This window comes from Ammodytes marinus (genome assembly GCF_949987685.1).
Source record: "Ammodytes marinus genome assembly, chromosome: 18".
In the NCBI taxonomy this organism is placed as follows: domain Eukaryota; kingdom Metazoa; phylum Chordata; class Actinopteri; order Uranoscopiformes; family Ammodytidae; genus Ammodytes; species Ammodytes marinus.
The window spans coordinates 6,155,657-6,175,357 of NC_137222.1; the positions used below are offsets into that span (position 1 = coordinate 6,155,657).

Consider the following 19,701-nt stretch of genomic DNA (forward strand, 5'->3'; position numbering starts at 1 on the left):
TAAGCCACAAGTGCCGAATTATATTTGCATTCTGCTTGCTTGACAGAACTGCGGTTGAGTGACGCATGGTGTCCTTCAATTTCATGAGGGAAGAAAAGATAGGTCCCAAATCTAAGGCTCATGCTTTACGTCAAAGCGAGACAAAAAACGAAGGACGCAGACTTCATCATCATTCAGCACTCACTATAATAACGTCATCGCCTTCATCATTAAACAAGAACTTCAGTCTGTCTTATATCAAAATGATACGCCTCTATGGCACTTTTATCATAACTAGAAAGAGATGAAATCCCTTTTCAAGTGGGAAAAAGATTTTTGCAATTACTTTCGACCAGACTGACACTCCTATTAAAATCCATAGGCATCTCAACTAATTGACATCCAAGCTGCCAAACTGTGGCATATCGTTATTGATTTCCCAAGAATAGACTGCTTCTTCATTTGCTTTATGCATGAGGTACCAAATGTGCAAGAAAGCTAGAATTGTCTCAACTGTGTGATTGTGTCATCGAGCATTACTCTACAGAGCTATCAAATGCAGTAAAGTTGGTCCCTTTCACAAATACCCACAGCATGCAGAATTTCTTTACTCAGTTTGAATCCCTTGTTGCTTCTTCATTCTCACCATGACTCCATTCCTGATGACCATTTTTGTCTATACCATCATACTGTTAAAAGTTCAAAACACATAGCACACATCCAAAAATGAATTCAGAATCTAGCTGCATAGTCAGATAATGAGAAATCTACAGATCTTCAGAGGCGGCAGGAGGCATTAGTAAGCAGTATTAGTCTGGTAGGGGAGGCAGCTGCGATGGATTACTTTCAATACGCTGCAGGCGAGCATGGATCCATTTTTCATTTTTGGCCTGAGGGTAATCGATGATGGGGGTGACGAGACAGCAGCACACCCTGAATGAGCAAGGGTACTCTGAAAGGTTCAAAGTAGCTCACCGGCTCATTCAAATTCAGCCTGCCAAAGCCCGGGCTTTCCATATTCCCGCCGTGTTCCACATATAGCGTACCATGGGGAGATCTAGCTGGCACTCTAACCACGTCTTTTATTATGGGGCTGCACTCTGTAATGGCCTCTGGTCAGCTGAGAGACCTAGATCTCCATTAATTCAAATAAACTTTTTCCAAACTCCATACTCTGCCATACAGTGTATACTGTATAAGCATTGCTATGTCAAGCAGGACACATAGTAATGAAGGTGGTGAAGAGCCTTAAAACCATCCTGGCCCAGTTATAATACTACACAATTACAAAGCCCCACACAACTTTAAAAGCCAAGTTGTTTTCACATCAACTTTGTTTGATGTAATCTAATCACTGGGAACCATAGCAGGAGTTGTTGTCACCCTCACAATTTGAGTTAAGGCTAATCAGTTAGCCACAAATCACAGTGTAGTCATCGTTCGTACAGTATGTCAGTGGGAGCACAGCAGCCCTGAAGGTTCTGGAATCATGACTATGTAAAAGAGTGAGCACTCGAATGGTGAGTGAATTTTATGCATGCAAGTGCTACATCCAAGTACAAGCCAGAGATCTTATTTTCAAGCAAATTAAAGATCGAAGGAGGTCTCACATTTGCAAAGGCTCCTTTTTGACATTATCGCTTGTTTTTTATTTATTTATTTGGGTTGCATGTTTATGGAACAGCGTAATCCACATCTATATGTAGAACATAGGTAACTATATGGTAACATTATGGACTGAATGCTAAACAGAAATCAGCATACATCCCTGAATACAGGGATGTATTCAGGGATTATAGATAGGATTATGCAGCAAATACAGACTGAGATCCTACAGAGATGTCAATTATGTCTGTGAAAGCAGAGATTAGATGTCACCAAAGAATCAACCGCCTCAGCTGCATATGTTTCTTTGAGGCGCTGCTTATCTGCTACATGAACAAATGTAAGGTCATATAAAAAGAAACTACAAGGCCACTCCTATGATAGAATGGACTAGCTGCATATTTCTATACCTTCTCGGGCCTTTCAGGAGTTTTTTATTTGATTTTTTACACGCTTGAGTATGAATGTAAAGAGAACATGAGTTCAGAATACGAAATCAAGGTCTAATTCCAATGAAGAATATATTTCCATCACCGCCACTCTGTTCACGAGAGCTTATTTCGCCAGAGCAAGCAGCTAACTTTGAGCCGCGAGAAACTGACCCTGATGAGTCTGACGAAAATAGTTTGGTACATTTAATGAGAAGTGGTGTGAAGACCAGGGATTTGGTTCCTGATAAAGCTGGTCATTTCACAGTCGAATTCACTCTTTGTTAGCATTCTTTTCCCCTGTCACATTTGAAGGGAGGAGTGGATTTGGGTGTTGTGCTGACAGCAAGAAGAAAGCAAGCAGCAGACTCGGAGAAGTACACATTTTGAGTAAACAAGGGGACCATTGAAAACCTGTAGGGTTAAAAAAAATAATAATTGTACTGTAGTTGTGTGTGTGTCATGTGAATAGTGTAATTGAATGGTGGCTGGTCTGTCTGGCTTGTGTTGTGATGTTGTTGTGCCGAATGGACAGCTCTCCTAAAGTCCACCTTTTTAATTTGCTGTGAAGTTCTCTGTCACTATCACTGAAGTGCTTTTCATTGTCACAGAACGATGGCTATTACTGAATCCTTAATCTGGTCTCTTTATCTAGCTCCATCACTCGACACAACCGGCTATTTCAGGCGCTCTGCTTTTCTGCTTTGAAATTGAGTGCTGTACTCGCCTTTAGTGTCTACCATTATGTTGTTGATGGTTTTAGAACGTCTCGTTATCATGATTGAACGAAACGTTGACGATACTGTGTAAAAATGTGCTTTCCACGGATTTGGGTCTTGGCATGTTTATTGCAGGCCACAGTGCACATGTGAATGTGTCATACATTGCCAACACACACACACACACACACACACACACACACACACACACACACACACACACACACACACACACACACACACACACACACACACACACACACACACACACACACACTGTCACACAACCTGAAACACTTACCAAGCCAGTGTTCGCCAGTGATCTTTCCAAATCCCTCGCGATAGGACTCCCATGCTCTGAAGAAGCTGACCGTGCCATCCTCTCTGCGCTGGATCACCTAGAAAGCCAAGACAAAACAATATGTTCATATAAATCAAGCACATTCTACCATTTAACCTCCAGATTTAAACACAACCAGTGTGCAATGTTTGATACTTCGACAGAATTTCAAGGTGCTGCGAGGAACTTTGAACTTCCTCACGGGAACGCTCACCCAGTATACAGCTGGCGTAGTAAAAACACTACCACTTTTGTCCAGAGGAATTAACACATTAGCACTTTTCATTATGTATTTATTTTCATAAGTGCAAGGCAAGAGGTCAGGGGGTCAGATGTGATTCATATTAAACAGTCAAGTCAAGTCAAGTTTACCAAAGTGAGTGTCTCATCCTACTCTGTGATGAGTCACTCCCAGTCCCACTCTCGGTCGTCAAGCTCAAACGAAAATGAACTCGTAAATGCTTGCTCTTTCACAAAATGAATAATGCAAACACTCTTCTCCCACTAAGAAGGCAATTTGTCGGAACCTAATAAAGGGAAATCCAGTAAAGTCTTGACTGACTTTGAATCAAATCGCTATGGAATCGGAATCCTCAATTGAAGTACCAGAAAAGAGATGATATTCATAATCTTAAATACACACACACAAGAGAGAGAGAGAGAGAGAGAGAGAGAGAGAGAGAGAGAGAGAGAGAGAGAGAGAGAGAGAGAGAGAGAGAGAGAGAGAGAGAGAGAGAGAGAGAGAGAGAGAGAGAGAGAGAAAATGTCTCTCCTTTTTTTCCATTCCATGAATCATGGCATTTTTATAAAGCTGTAGCGTGTGGAAGAAAAGTATGTAGTTGGGTTTTTAAATGCAATCCTTTCAGTATGAGAAACAAAAGAAATATTAGCAAATGGAAAATGTTTTCACAATTTAGCTCAGCTGTGTTTGCGTGTGTGTGTTTGAGGGCGTAATGTCTGCATCAACCCGTGAAATAATCTATCTTATAAAAGAGACGATATTACACTAGTCAGGCAAAGGGTTTTAAGGGAAATTAGAGGCGTACTCGTGAAAAAGGACAAGCAAGGCAGATGGAAAATAGTCTAGGACTCGCTGTGTTAGTGGTAAAATGACAAAGGAAATTCCATGAGACAGTTTATGTTCGGCACCACTAATCCCCAGATGGCACCAACAGCCATATTTGCTTTTAACAATCCGAGCAGACAAAAAGGAACACAATCCTGCAGAGCAATGGCAAAAAAATACTCATCCTCATTATTTAACATCCTCGTAATTGTCTTTCTGTGTGATCGTCTTTATTACCATTACTAAATCACCCTCGCTTATCAACATCCTGGCTTATCAACACCATCTAAGGGTTGTATTTAGTGTGCATGCTGGAGTATTCACACTTTTCATTCCTAACCTCAAAGATGCAAGACCGACTTTTTCACAGCTCTATGAATTCTTACGGCCGTAGTTCCAAAATTGATTTCCTCCCTTGTTCCAAAGATGCAATCATCTTCAAAACCTCATTTGTGTTGTGAGATTTGAACCCCCTTCCTCCTATCAGTTAACTATAGTCTTTTTCAATAACTTCAACTCTCTGTTATATCCAGGTCTTTACGTGGGTCCTGTGTAGTTTTCCCATTTCAAAGTTTCCGAACATTCCAGGTCTCTTGCGCACACTTTATCCCGTCACCAGCCACTACATCCTCGTAAGACTAGATAGAAACTAAAGCTTCCTCAATGATACATCTGCTGTTCTTCTGTATATTGTCTCCTATAGTATGACACACACCATGAACAAATAATGTTGTGCTTCCCTTGGATTTGTCTTTGTTATTTTGTATTTCGATGCTGACCAAGCTACATATTGAGTGGGACATTTTGCAGTGTAAAACTACACAAATGTCGGTGCTGGCTGGTTAACAAGCTATTTAATTGACAATCTCTAAATAACCCCACACCTAACTTGACATTTCTGTACTGCACTGCATTGTCTTGTTACTTACTTTCCATAATATACAATACACCAATATATCTGCAATAAACTGATGTGGACTGATATAATGATGTATAACTGAATAACAACTGGGCACTGAGTTTTTGTTTTTGTTATTTTTATTTTGCAAGAAAATGGCTTGAACCGGAATAATTGCTGCATCTGTTGGGAACTACTTTCAGCTGTGGATTCATTTGTATTTGGTGCACTGGCTTATTTTGCCGCAATGTCACATCCACACAGTCCTGCTGCCACACACACTCGTAAACTGGCCTTGCTTGTGGTAATGATGGGACATGCCAGCCAATTGGCTCACTGATATTTTTGTAATCGCTTTTGGACAGCAAGGAGGTCAGTGGCACAGGGAAATAAGATATGATGTATCCTGCTTTGGCTACACAAACAACACACTGCTGGTTAGTAGGATCGGTTTGTTGATGTTTTTGGTCTTTCCATGGGTTGTGCTGTTAATAAGAACAATACAGAATATCACCATACTTTGTTTTTTTTAGTGCAATTGAAACATACATTTCAGAATTGTTTATTTTGCCTTTGAATTCCCAGTGGATGTGCTGTAACTCTGTCATTATATTTCAACGACACCTTCAGACTAATGTCCCAGTTATCTGTAATTATTTCACTGATTGTACTTTTTAACTTCCTTAAGCTGACATGAAAATGTAATACAACACTTCCACAGAATTTGACTCCTTTTATTAAATCAGCACCTGAGGTAAAACTAATTAATATGACACTGTGACTGATGGGTGATCATTTATTCCACTACTAAATACATTTGATTAAGAAACTGTAGCCTAATGAGAAACCCTTTATGAGGTTTGAGATTTGACACTGCATCACACAGTCCTAGTTTCTGCATCCATCCGGTGGATCAGTATATTATTATTGCTCCGGATTTTCAAAATGAATGTCTGCTATATACAGTGTTATATTAGTAATGTTATCAATCATTCATAAGCAGTGCTGGAGGGAAGCTCATTCGCACATTCAAAGTGTGACTCTACAGAACGGCTTAATGCACAGATGGAGCGCAGTCGCCTGCACTGCAATTCATTTAATAAAACAGGACTGTTCTCATATCGTTTATTATGTGTCCGGGTGGAGCCAGAGACAGGAATGTCGTTTTCTACTTATGACACATAACACATGGCAAGTGGGTTCATTCACAGGGTACAACAGCTGAGCCAGGATGGTCTTGATTCCAATTTCTAAGAAAATACACTTGTTTAGGAGTGAATACAACTTCCTATAATAATGCACCACAATAGCACACTGGTTCATTAGTATATCTGGTCGGTGGTAACATAATCATATAGACAATGCTTTAGTTTATTCAATGATACAAAAACTCTTTGATAATCCAAATGAACAATACTCAAGGGAACATACCACTTGATGTTTTCAAAGATCGATTTTTTTTCCGCCTTTGTGTATACAATGATGCTTACCTTTTCACCACACTGTTGAAACACTAGCTTTTAACAAACAAACAAACAAAAAAAGATGTAGATTCATTAAACATGTTTATCCCAATGAAATCCTTTCATAGTGATATTCATTTATATCACGGGTGACTTAATGAGGCTATTACTGCGATTATGTCCTGGTTAAACTAATCAAAAGACCACAGGGGGATAAGCTGCTGCTGCATTTGACAACACAAACAATCAAACGATGCGCCGTCATCATCCTGTTACTGATATGTCAGCAGGGCTACTCAAAGGAATGTGTGGGACCCCCCCACAGCTGGTCTACTGATCGCAGCTGAGATTTATATCAGAGATTTGTACAAAGAACTACTCGTTCTGCTAAAGGCTCGGCAGTAAAGCACGACTGGCGCAAACTGCAGATTGTGCAACAACATGACAATGACAACATTCACCTCACTAAATTCTCCTAGAAGTAATGACCGTTCCCGCCTCCTTATCTCACCCCTACTCCTGCCTATTACCACTCACCTGCCAATACATTTAAATTATAACAGAAATAGAGAAGACTGCTAATTGATAAAGCTATATTAAATATTTGGTTTTTCTCCATCAGCAGCAGTTTAAGCAGCGAGATAATTGCAAAAAGGGCCAAAGGGTCATCCCAATCCACTTACATTTTTCTTTTACAAATAAACACCAAAGAAAGTCAAGGAGATGTGTCAGACTTTGTGAAAAAGATATCGTTTCTCAGTGATACTTAGGCCCCTTATCATATCAAATCATCTGTGCCTTTCAGACCAATGTATCGCTCGCTCCCATTATCAAAACTCTGGAAAAATTCCAGGCTGCATAGTGCATACATACAGAGAGCCTCTTGACCTTTGACAAAGCTGTCGGATAGACTGGACATGGAAAGAATAAGGAATGAATAGCAGAATGCAGTCATACATTGTCCCATTTATGCAAAGAGCGCCCACATAGAGTTCCAATGTCTTTTGTGAACTTTGAATAGAGTTTTAGTTTTTCAGGCGCTGAAATCCTTGACGCTAGCTCCAATGCCTCAGCAAACGGCTCTACCGCTACTGTGAATCACTGCTGCAGTGAGTGAGTAGCCAGTGGTCACATCACATGAAGTGCTAACTCTACAGCTGCAGGTTAAACAGCGAGAAGTTTGGTTCAGTTGAGGGGTAATACTTTTCGCCTTGCTCCTCCTTGCATCCTTCCATGTCTAGCATTCTTATACGACTGAAGGGCCCCTCTGAGGTTTAATTGTACGTTGACCCTGAAGGTCTGCATACGACAGTGTGTGTGTGTGTGCGTGTGTGTTCCCTGGAGACATGGAACTCACAGAGACACCAATCACTTTCTTTCAAATAGTTCAAAGAGGGAAAGGCAATGGTGAAAAACTGCAAGGTGAAGGAAAGCGTGGGACTTTGGAAGCAGGTGCCAATGCTATTAAAGTGACAATATTTTTGTGCGTGCAGTGTGCACACTTCCTTTTGGTTGCATGTTTGTTTGCTTGCATTTCTAACTCCATGCACTGTACTTTTAAGTATGCTTGTACGGTACATGCTGGGTTGTACAGGCGTGTGGGTGGCAATGCTAATGTCGAACTTTGCGCCTCCACTGAAATACAATTCTGTTGCTCCTGGCCTGTTTTGTCATGGATAGCATGTTAGTGAAGGACATGTAAATATATGCAGCTAAGAGGCAAATGAGCAGACAGTACTTTCTGCACTGACTCATACATTAAGGTTCCTCCAAAATAACCTGCTCCCACCACTGGTTAGCACAGTGGCAGAAAGGAAAACAGTTAAAAAGACTGTTCAGACAAATGAACAGCTTTTCAATTTTATTTAAAAAGGGTACAGCGTGTAACATCGGAGTATTTAGGAGTTTGATTATATAGGCTCCTTCCCTTTTGGAACATTTACAGAAGTTATGGTGGCCTTCAAGGAGAATAAGCTAGTTACTAATAGATGGCATCATCCAATATCAAGTGATCAGGTGAAGATGTAGTTATTTAATCTTTAGTTCTTCTTCGTCTTCCAACATGTGCATTTCCGGCGGACACCCACTATCTGTAAAAACACGTAAGGCTGTTAAGTTTGTCCGTTATGTGCTATTGTATTTATATGCACGGCTCATTCTAAGGTGATAATTCAATTATTAAAACATATGATATATTACATTCCATTTCTGCCAAGTGTCTTCTGAAAAATGGCAATACATTTCACATACTGTACCTTTAAGGAAACGAAAGGCAGCTGAGTATATCGATATGCAAAAAATGCACTTTGCTGTGGCTCAAATGAATGAATGAATGAATTGAACTTGGGCTACTATGTCACCTCACCGCAGCCTAGAATCCCAACTGACAACTCCATGCAGTGTCCGTCTAGAGGGCAGAGGCTGACATCAGAGTTGTTGTTTTTCTTTAAGGTCAAGGTCAGACGCCTGCAAACAAGTTGTATTTGGGAGTGTGGCAGGTGATGTTCAGGCCTATAGCTGTACACATACTGACGACTGCTGTTGTGACACACAGCAGCCATTTTGCTGAAGGCTTGGGCAAGCTCTTGTCACAACATTAAGAGCAAAACCATCCAAAAAAATGGGCCGACAAAAATCAATAGTGACTTCAGCCATCTGTGTACCAGTAGCAAAACAATATCATACATTATAGCTGATGGAACGAGGTGCAGTGACACATATCGGGTTCTAAATGTTACAAATTGTTGGACTCTTTTATTATTTAGGGTGTTTATATGACCTTCATTTCGAATGCACTACAATTCCCTATTCATTTAATAATGATTCATTATCAAAACAATGATGTATTAGTTATTCATATGCTACAATCAATACATTACAAGAGCCCATTCTAGGGTACCGTATTGGAATGGGTTGGTATCAGTTACAAATAAAGCAGATCAGATCAAAATCCAATCCCTACAGTGCTTTTTCTGTTTTGCCACCACAGCCTAACATGTGTTAGAGCTACGCTGCCAATGCCAGCATCTACAATGCTGCATTTTTGCACCAAATGTAAATGTGTGGATGTAAAAAGTTATTTGTGGTTCAGACCGATTTAATTGTGTGACACTTCTCCTCTCTAGAGTATTGCTTGCGTCACGTCGCATTCCCCCTTGTTAAAACGTCATTCATATCATGTCAATAATTTAAGCCTATAAACATAATAGTATTGAAATAGTTCCTTCAGTATTTTGATCAGGTTGCTAGTGAAAAATAAGCTGTCTAAGAGGAAGTAGACTACAGCTGTTATTTCATTGTATCAGATACATACAGTATATACAGTATGTTATCAATATATATATATATATTGATAACATACTATATATATATATATATATATATATATATATATATATATATATATATATATAGTATAAGTAAACAGAAGTGTAGGAAAATACTCAGTAGGTACTCAATATTAAAGGACTCAGATAAGGATGGATTTGGGCAAAAATAAATTGGGTCATCCCACATGCAATCCCCATAGAAGACCCTCCTTCACACCTCTACTGACACAATATGAACACAATTGCAATATTGTAAAAGGTTTTAGTCGGTTCTATTGTTGATATGTTTTTGTGTTCACTCTCTGTACGGTAAAATCTGGGACAGTTTTTCTTTCAACTTTGCATCAGTCTTTCTTACATATTTTAGTTTTTTTTCCTTAAACTTTAATCCTTTTCCTTGCAGCTTTTGTATTCAACATGCTCCACAAAACCTAAACAACCCATCTACTTGCACCATGTATCCTGCAGCACATATTTTCTACAAGGATATGCACCATAAAGTAGATGGTCAATTAACATCCCTTTTAATTGTTGCTGTAAGTGTTCATCAGTTTATGAGTTGGTAAAGAAATCAATTCAATGAGAAGCAGCCACTAAATACATATCCTATATTCTCACCTTCTTTTCATCTCCCTGTTCATTGAAGTCCATTTATCTAAACATCATAGCTTGAATATGCAAAACATCCTACTGGGTAAACTATAATAAACTTGTTTTTGTTTTCTGACTGATGTTAAATTGATGCACCAAATCATACAAATAATAAAATAAAAATGGTGACATACTTAATTTTCTCCCCACTTTGAATCTAAAAGTTGCCAATGCTTACAGCTAAAGTCTGCCTATCACATAGCTAAATTTTTCCCCACCATACATTCTACTCCAGCCTTTTTCTTCTTTGATGCATTAGCTGGTTGGCCAACGATCTTAGGGCCCCGCCCGGCCACTTGTGTCATGGTCGTTGTGTCCCTAGGCAAGACACTTCACCCACCTTGCCTCGTGTGAATGTGTATGACTGCTGTATGTTTGAGGTGGTGGTTGGAGGGGCCGATGGCGCGGAATGGCAGCCTCGCTTCTGTCAGTCTGCCCCAGGGCAACTGTGGCTACTATCGTAGTTTACCACCACCGGTATGACTGTGTGTGAACGAATTGAACCTGGAACCCTGTAAAGCGCTTTGAGTACCTTGAAAAGCGCTATAGAAATCCAATCAATTATGGTAACATATCAGCACAAATGCTGACAGGTACATGAAGGGAAGCACCTTTGAGGGGGCAGAGTGTTTGTTTTAACATGTTTTGTCAGAGCATCTTTAGCAAAGGCGCTACAAACTAAGCATTGACAGTTAAAAGTCTCTTGTACTCTTCCTTTCCCAGCCGAGGGAACTCTGTGACAGTTCCTCAGAACAAAGTCAAGCTTGTGTTCCAGGACTGCGACCCCATTGCATCTTGTCAAAGAAAGAAAAATTAAACGCAGACAAGAATCAGGAAAAACCGCCATGACATAAAGTCAAATGTAAATCAAAGAACTCACATTCACCGCACTGCAAAAGGGTTAATGGTTATATAGGTAAACCATATCATCCCAAACATTTCAAGCTGGTCAAATGTACTGTTAAAGGTAGAGTCGGCTATTGTGGAGAATGCTTCATGTTTCGTCAAAATCAATGTATTTCTCCTTAAGATCTGCTACCTAACGTACGTACTGTGTGTGTGCACTGAAAACAATCCAGTGTTATTACACAACCTAGACCCTAGGTAAACAGGCATGTTGCTAGCTACGGTGCGCCTCCTTTGTTTAGATACCCTTTGTTTACCAAAGCCAACGCTGTGTCTCAACACCAGATATTTTTTTTTCAGTGCACACATTGATCGTGAGGAGATATTCGCAAAAAAGTGTTTTGACAACAAACGTTCTCCAGAATTGCTCACTCCACCTTTAACGAGACAATCTCCTATCCTTAATGACCATCTCACCCAACACTAAGCTAAAGGGCTATTGTATTGGCATGATCACATTGAGCTCCCCTGTAATCTCTAGCACTAGATAGAAGGCTACTTAACAATCGGCCTTAAGCTCTTCAGTAGGATATCCGTCAACTAGTGGGGAGCCCACAGCCTGCACAGACGGACGGCCCTGACTGACAGACCAGAAGACAAAGAGAACAATCAACACAAGCACTTCTAAAGCTGATTTGGGGAAGATTTACAATCTGGCATGTGACTGTGTGGAAAGTAGGAAATGTGCCAATAGCTTGTTAGCTCCTGGCATGTACACAGTGTGCGCACGCTCTGTTTATATATGTTCGGTGATTTGGCAGCAGATGTCACTTGGTGCCGCTGTACTGACTCAACCGAATACAATTGGTAACATCTTCAGAGGGTGATTTATACGTCAGACCTTAGGGAATCACAGACTTACAGGGAAACATTTAATATACTGAAATAAAGACTAACGTCTGACGTATAATTCATTCGTAAAAAACAATGCAAAGATACAGGCGACATGAATAAATGAAGCGAACTTTGACACAAGAAAGAATCAGCTCAAGAAAAGATGCCTCACACTTCCTTCTCACAGATTTAAGAAGGATCAAAACAGACTGGCAGAAGGGCCGCTAACAATTTCATTACACTGTTAAGAATATTGATGATATGGTGACAAATTCAACACTGTCTGATGAAGGCGCGGCCGTAAATCCACGGCAGTCTGCAGAATTGCCATCTTCAAAGGGGGACTGAAAACATCTGTTGGTGAATGTTTTATAATCCCATCAGAAAGACAGATGTGCTCTGAACACGCTCGGTGGCAAACGAGAACAGAAGGAGAAACACAATCATCCACAGGGCACCCTTTCTCTCCCTCTCTTTCTTCCTCTCTCTCTCGCACGCGCACCCACGCACCCACGCACACACACACACACACACACACACACACACACACACACACACACACACACACACACACACACACACACACACACACACACACACACACACACACACACACACACACACACACACACACACACACACACAGTGTGCCTTACATGCGTACATGTTCTTAAGTAAAACGATTGAAACACCATACAAATAAACAAGAAACCTGGTTTTCCTTATTAGGTTAAGGAATCAAGATTAATCCGGTTAACACAGGTACATGTCTGCTCAGCTCTTTAATATCTGTGCATGGGGTTAGACTCAGCATCAAACAGTGCTGTGCCATAAATAATGACTTGAAACCCCCCAAAAACTATGTAAACCACTAAATACTTAATTTAATAGTCCACAGCCGTGCTAGCTGCTTTATGCGGCTGTACCTCGGTATGTGGGTACTTATGCTCACAATGACAATGCCAACATGCTGATACTTAGCAGGTGTACTGTTAATCATGTTCACCTTCTTAGTTTTATGTTAGCAAGCCAACATTTGCACTTACCACAAAGTAATTTGAAGTCATTTTGACACAATGATGGCGCTAGATGAAATTTCAGGGTCACCACGTTTATTAGGATTCATCCTCTGAGCACAGTGGATATCTGTACACACTTTAATGGTAATCAATGCAATGGTGGCAGAGATAGTCCAGCTAGGACCAAAGGGGAGGGCAAACTTTCTGGCATTACCATATCTAGAGCTATGCTGCTTCTATGGCGGAACAAATAAATAGATGTTAATTATAAACCAATACTTTAAAAAAAAAGAAGTAAATTGTTAAAGCAGATGACAGAATCTGATTTCTTAAAGGTAGAGTCAGCAAATCTGGAGAATGTTTTTTTTGTCAAAATCACTTTTTGTCAAATTCAGTGAATATCTCCCCACGATCCACTTCCTACTTTGAGTGTGCGGAAAAATTTAAATCTGATGTATACACAGCCTAGGTTCTGTAAATGGGAATGTTGCTCACTACGGTGGGGTCCTTTGTTTACATACCCATAGGGCCTAGGCTGTGTAAAAACAGCAGAGTTTTTCTTCAGCACACACACAGTATGGACAGGTGCGGACCGACCTTTAACAGTTGCACGTTTCTTTTGCATGTACAGTATATGTAGCGAATCAGACAGCTTAAGCTTTTAGAGATACTGTGTATATAGAGAGAGTCTGATATACTGTAGGTCCTACAGCTTCGATGTTAGTGGGATTCCTATTCTTCTTCCAGCGCGTGTAACAGAGAAAACATATAAAAGCACTGAATGGTCGTGATGCAGACCTCACGCAGCTGTGTGACCTTTACTCACATAACCTGTGCCCGGCCGCGGCTAATGGCTCTAATATCCCAGCGGACGTGACTGACACAACCCTGTGATAATGCTACGGGTAGATGGCTAATGCGTTCTCACAGCCCCGCAGTAATAAACTTTCCCTTTTTTTAATGCCAGACAACGAGGGCACAAATAGATGTCTGGTTCTTTTTAAAGGAAAGAAAATCAACAAAAAAAGTTTAAAAAAAGATATTACAAATCTGACTGAACTTTCAGTCTGGTACACAGAATCCTAACAAAAACATGTTTGGGACAAAAGTAAGATAGGTCCAAAGTTTACAGTTTTGCTGCCATACAAAACATTTACAGATAAGACACAAATGGATATTTTTTTTCCAAACCAATAAACAAACAAAGATGAAATATTGAAGAGCCCGTGAGTCAGATGGAGATACTGAAAAGCCCATAGTGTACACTCTGAAATGCTCCAAAGGCACTCCGAGCCACTAAATGAGTAATACAACATGCGCACAATCGTACATTCCAATCTCAAACATTTACATTTCAGTTCTTCGCTGAATTGAATAGTCGCAAGAGTGATTGCATCTGCGTCTGATAAAAGCACCATTTGATAATGCAGCCCCGCATTGCACTCTGATATATCTACCTTCATTCATTATTGATGCAGCCCAGGTCATTTTTAGTCCCTTCCTTTTAACAAATAAAATAGTAATAATAGAACACATTACCCGAAGCCGCGAGTGGGTATTTAAATGGCATTCGGGATCTCCCTTTTTGCAGGGGAAACAGGTAGACCACATTGCCCAAAGGATAACTCTATCTGAGAGAGGGGGCTTATGTGGATGCATATTTTAGTATGCGTGTTGCACTGGGGTGAGCCTGTACGGACACATGAACTCACATATGTCGACATGTGCTTCTTTGATCATATGTATTTTTTTTCTATGTAGTCGAATATGTTCCTTCTATCTAGTTAAGCTGGGTGTGTGGTGTGTGTGTGTGTGTGTGTGTGTGTGTGTGTGTGTGTGTGTGTGTCTGTGTGTGTGTGTGTGTGTGTGTGTCTGTGTGTCTGTGTGTGTGTGTGCATGTCTCTTTTGACATGTCTTAGAGCCTAGTAACGACAGCTCTTTTTCTTTTATGTCCCATGTGCCGTGAGCCCTGCTACCTCTGTATTGAGCCAGTCTCTTGGGTGTAAATTATGGCAGTGGAGAAATACTGACCAATTTTCATCTGACAACCATTCCACACCAACCTGTACTAAAGTCTCTTTTTCTCCTCTCCTCGTCCTATTAGTTCCCCAAATAGACACTGAAGGACATTAATGGCATAGACTCTAATTAAGTGAAAATACACCCCCCTCCCTCCAACACACACTCAGCCCCCCACCTCCCAACCTCTCAAAAAAGCATATGTGAAATGCTCATGTCTCCGTAGCTTAAAGTCACAATTTCCATTTGTTTCTTGGTGATTTGCAAGTTGTTTTCCACTAAACGTTTAGTCAGACCATGAAACCTGAGCTGCCAGTGGCCACTGTGGCAAAAATAAGATATTACACTTGAAAGGTATCAGGTTTACACCTATTTGTAACATGCTACTGTATGTAAAGGTCAGTATATGTACTGACTAATGTTAGTTGCAAAGCATCTACCTTTAATTTGCTAACATCAGCCACCATCGGCTATTGGTCATACCAGACCAAGTAAACTGTAAAGGCAAAACACCTGAGTAGGTTGTATAGAGTAATTGTTCATGGTATTGCTATTATGATATGACATTTTTATTTGAACATCTTATAAGAGAAAGACGTTTTATTCAATTCTACAAAAGTTTCATAGTTTAGCTATAATGGAGGGATTTGTTTCGAATGACGTTTACTTTAATTGACATGACGTTGTCGGAGCCTGTAACACTCAGCTGTAGTTATTTCTGCTCAGGATGCAAAGCTGTTCCCGACATTTGAATCTCCTGACTCCAACAGCTGACAAGTGACTGTAAGCTTAAATGCCATCACACTATGGCATGTATTGACTCTGTGCTGCTGATACAATGGGCAGCTCCATATAGCGCAAGCTTTCATTACTGCCAACATATGTGATCTTATACACGTCATGCGTCCATAATAAAACACCCTGTATCTTGTTATCCGTAGCTATATTTATAAAAGGATAACCATAGAGTTTCTCAGTGACCGGCTTTGCTTTCCCTCGTTAACTTTATTCTTACAACAAAATAATAAATAAAAAATTAAAAATAAAAGATAAATCAGTACTAAGAAATGAATAATCATCATAATAAGAATGTAATGATAAGAATGCCTTTTTCGGTTGTTTAAATAGTATTAGTTTCCATTATGGTATTTTAGACTTTTGAATGTTGTCATACGGTAATTAGATAATTGGGAGAGAGAGAAATAAAAATAAACAAAGAGAAATAAAAAAAATAAAAAAATATTATTTTGTTGTTTATATGTATGTATATACACACACACACACACACACACACACACACACACACACACACACACACACACACACACACACACACACACACACACACACACACACACACACACACACACACACACACACACACACACAGCCTGTCAACAACAATGTAAAAATATGCAATGACCTCCTGCTTGTTTTTGTCTCGTCCGTTCTGTCTTAAATGTGAACACTTAGATTGTCATGTACCTCACCTAATGTTATGTCTTTCACCTGTCTTGTCCTGCATCACGTAAAAAAAAAAAAAAAAACTTTATTCTTACCGTTTTCTGTCTTCATCAAATAAAAAAGGGAAGAAACAGATCGACAGCTAGCATGTGCTGTACTGTATGAGTCATTATGCCTTAGAGGATGTTCTTTGCTATGATCGTGTTATGAAAAGAGGCCCCTCATACTCTGCATTACCATTATATCCATATACACAGCCAAGAAAAAAAACCTAGGTAGCATGCCATACTCATTACAGATGTAGCTTCCTTATCCCACCGCTCTGCAGCACATCAGAGCTTCTTAAAGCATACATTTTCGAACCTTTGTTTCTGAGCCCTTGGGGAAACAGCTATTACTCCAACCATTTTGCAAAAACAATGTTAGGAGGCAGCACCATCATTTAATGTAGAAGTACAGCGGTAAGATTGTTATAGTGGAGATCAGGTGAAAAGGCTTTATATAGGCTATATAAAAAAAAAAATCTGCGTTTTGTATTTTGCCGAAATGTTGTTTGCGAGTGGTTTTAAAAGCAAGTTTCTCATTTAAATTCTCACAAGAAACTGTGGCATCTGCAGGTGGCTGGGTTTGGTCTTGACTGCTCCTTTCACAATAACACACTCTTGCCTTTTGCAATAGCCTGATGGTTTAATTTGGGTGACATTTCCTTGGGAAATTGGGCATTTTGACAGTGACCCACAGACCCTGCGAACACACACACACACACACACACACACACACACACACACACACACACACACACACACACACACACACACACACACACACACACACACACACACACACACACACACACACACACACACACACACACACACACACACACACACACACACACACACGCAAAACTGCTTGGTGAGCACCAACAAATTCATATTCTGTACAGAGGGCATCTACATATGAACTGACATATGAACAAACATCTTCCTAAAGGTCATCACTGATTGATGAGGCAGCTCTGGTGATAAACATCTAAATACTGTCTAGTGGTCTCCCCCTGTCACTGTTACTCAACAACAGCTGCATTATCCCATCATATATCTCCTCACGATTCACTACCTGTCCATACTGTGTGTGTGTTTGTGTGTGTACACGTTGAAATCCAGTGTTAATACACAGCATAGGCTCTGTAAACAGGCATTTCTTTGTTCCCCTATTGTGTTTCTTGTCTTAGCGTATCACTTTCTGTCTCTCTCCACATCAGATTGTAACGTTTTCATCAGGCTCTCTCTCTCTCTCTCTCTTTTTCTATCTCTTTCTCTCTCTCCTTTGTCTCCTCTCCCTCCTCTCCTCCATTCCCCCTCCCCTCTTCTCAGTCACCCTGCCCATCTCTCATTCTGTCCGTCTGCAGCGCTCTCTCTCTCCGCAGCGCTGCCACGGCATGTCAAAGTACGTGGCAATGAGGTGGTGGCATATGGTCTAATTCCTTATTTAAGCTCAGCCGTCACACAGACAGTATATACAGTAAGCCACTCAACACACTTCTCTCTCCCTACCTGGCCCCTGTGTTGGATCACACCGAGCTGATCTCTTAATGAGGCTCAAGCCTTTATCACAATCAGCTCAACACACCGGGCCAGGATCAGTAACTGCTACATTATCACCTCCCGATCCGAGCCGCTATGTAAATCCTCTGGCATGACAATAAAAAGCCAGCAGTCGTTTACATAGCATTAGCACCTTGTATGAAAAAAAGGGAAGGGAACTGACAACATGAAAAGTGTGCCGTGCCACTCATGGGCTAGTTCTGTGTAAGTCCAAACACTTGGGCAAAATGGATTAATTCACGCATAGACGCACACACATAGCACACACACAGACACACACACACACACACACACACACACACGCACACACACACGCACACACACACACACACACACACACACACACACACACAGGCATTTAACTCACTGACAGGCATGTAGGTCTATTCCATCATGCTGCTCTAAGCACTCTGTCACTCTGACAGTCTTGTTTTATTTGATGATAGGAGGGTACGACCTTGCCTATCTCACACACTCCTTCACCGATTTACAAGTGCACACACACGCACGCACACACGCACGCACCGGCACACACACACACACACACACACACACACACACACACACACACACACACACACACACACACACACACACACACACACACACACACACACACACACACACACACACACACACACACACACACACACACACACACACACACACACACACACACACACACACATAATGCAACACCATGCCAATGTAACGTTGACTTCAACTTGAATGTAAATATGTGATGCATGTGTTTGAGGTGGAAGTGCATTATTAAGTGAATAGAATTGAATAGTTAAATAGCTTTCCTTTGCTCCTTCTTATAAGAACTAATATAACACTTTTTAATGTAGAAGCATTACTGGCGACACCTTATGTGTTAAAACTTCCGAGCAGTAGACACAACTACATTTAAGATGGCTAGGGGAAGCTGTGAACAGGTTTGAGAAATCATTTGTCAAAACGTGGAGACATTTTTACACCTTTATAACGTTTTCACACGCTCGAGGGAGGAAGCCTCAAAATATCCCTCAAACTGCTTCTTTAACAAGACGGCATCACACCCACACGCTGGATGGAGATGGCAGATTGGATTTTTATATACTGAAAATGCAGTCGATGTATTTATTCCATCAAAGCGTTCCGGAAAACACTTTCCACGCATGAAAGGAAAACTGAATTTGTCTATATCAGGTCACTGCACACTGCACAAATCATTTTCCAGAAGATTTTTTTTGACAGTTTCCCCATATCAGCCATCATTTACTAAAACTTGTCCCAAACTATATATAAACAAAGAAGACGGCTTGTGACGGATTCCTGGAGCTGAAATTGGCTAACTCTATGAGTTACAAGGTCTTAGTTCTCCATTAAGAA

The 19,701-nt window shown here is 40.5% G+C and overlaps 1 protein-coding gene across 1 annotated transcript in view; it reads right to left on the reverse strand.

Moving 5' to 3' along the window:
• fibcd1b (fibrinogen C domain containing 1b) overlaps positions 1 to 19,701 on the reverse strand; it is a gene marked incomplete at both ends in the record, with an annotated part of 105,252 nt that overhangs the window by 29,621 nt on the left and 55,930 nt on the right. The window contains one exon of the mRNA XM_080046374.1: positions 3,033 to 3,129. Coding sequence (XP_079902500.1) covers positions 3,033 to 3,129 — 97 coding nt within the window. The remainder of the gene's footprint in view (positions 1 to 3,032; positions 3,130 to 19,701) is intronic.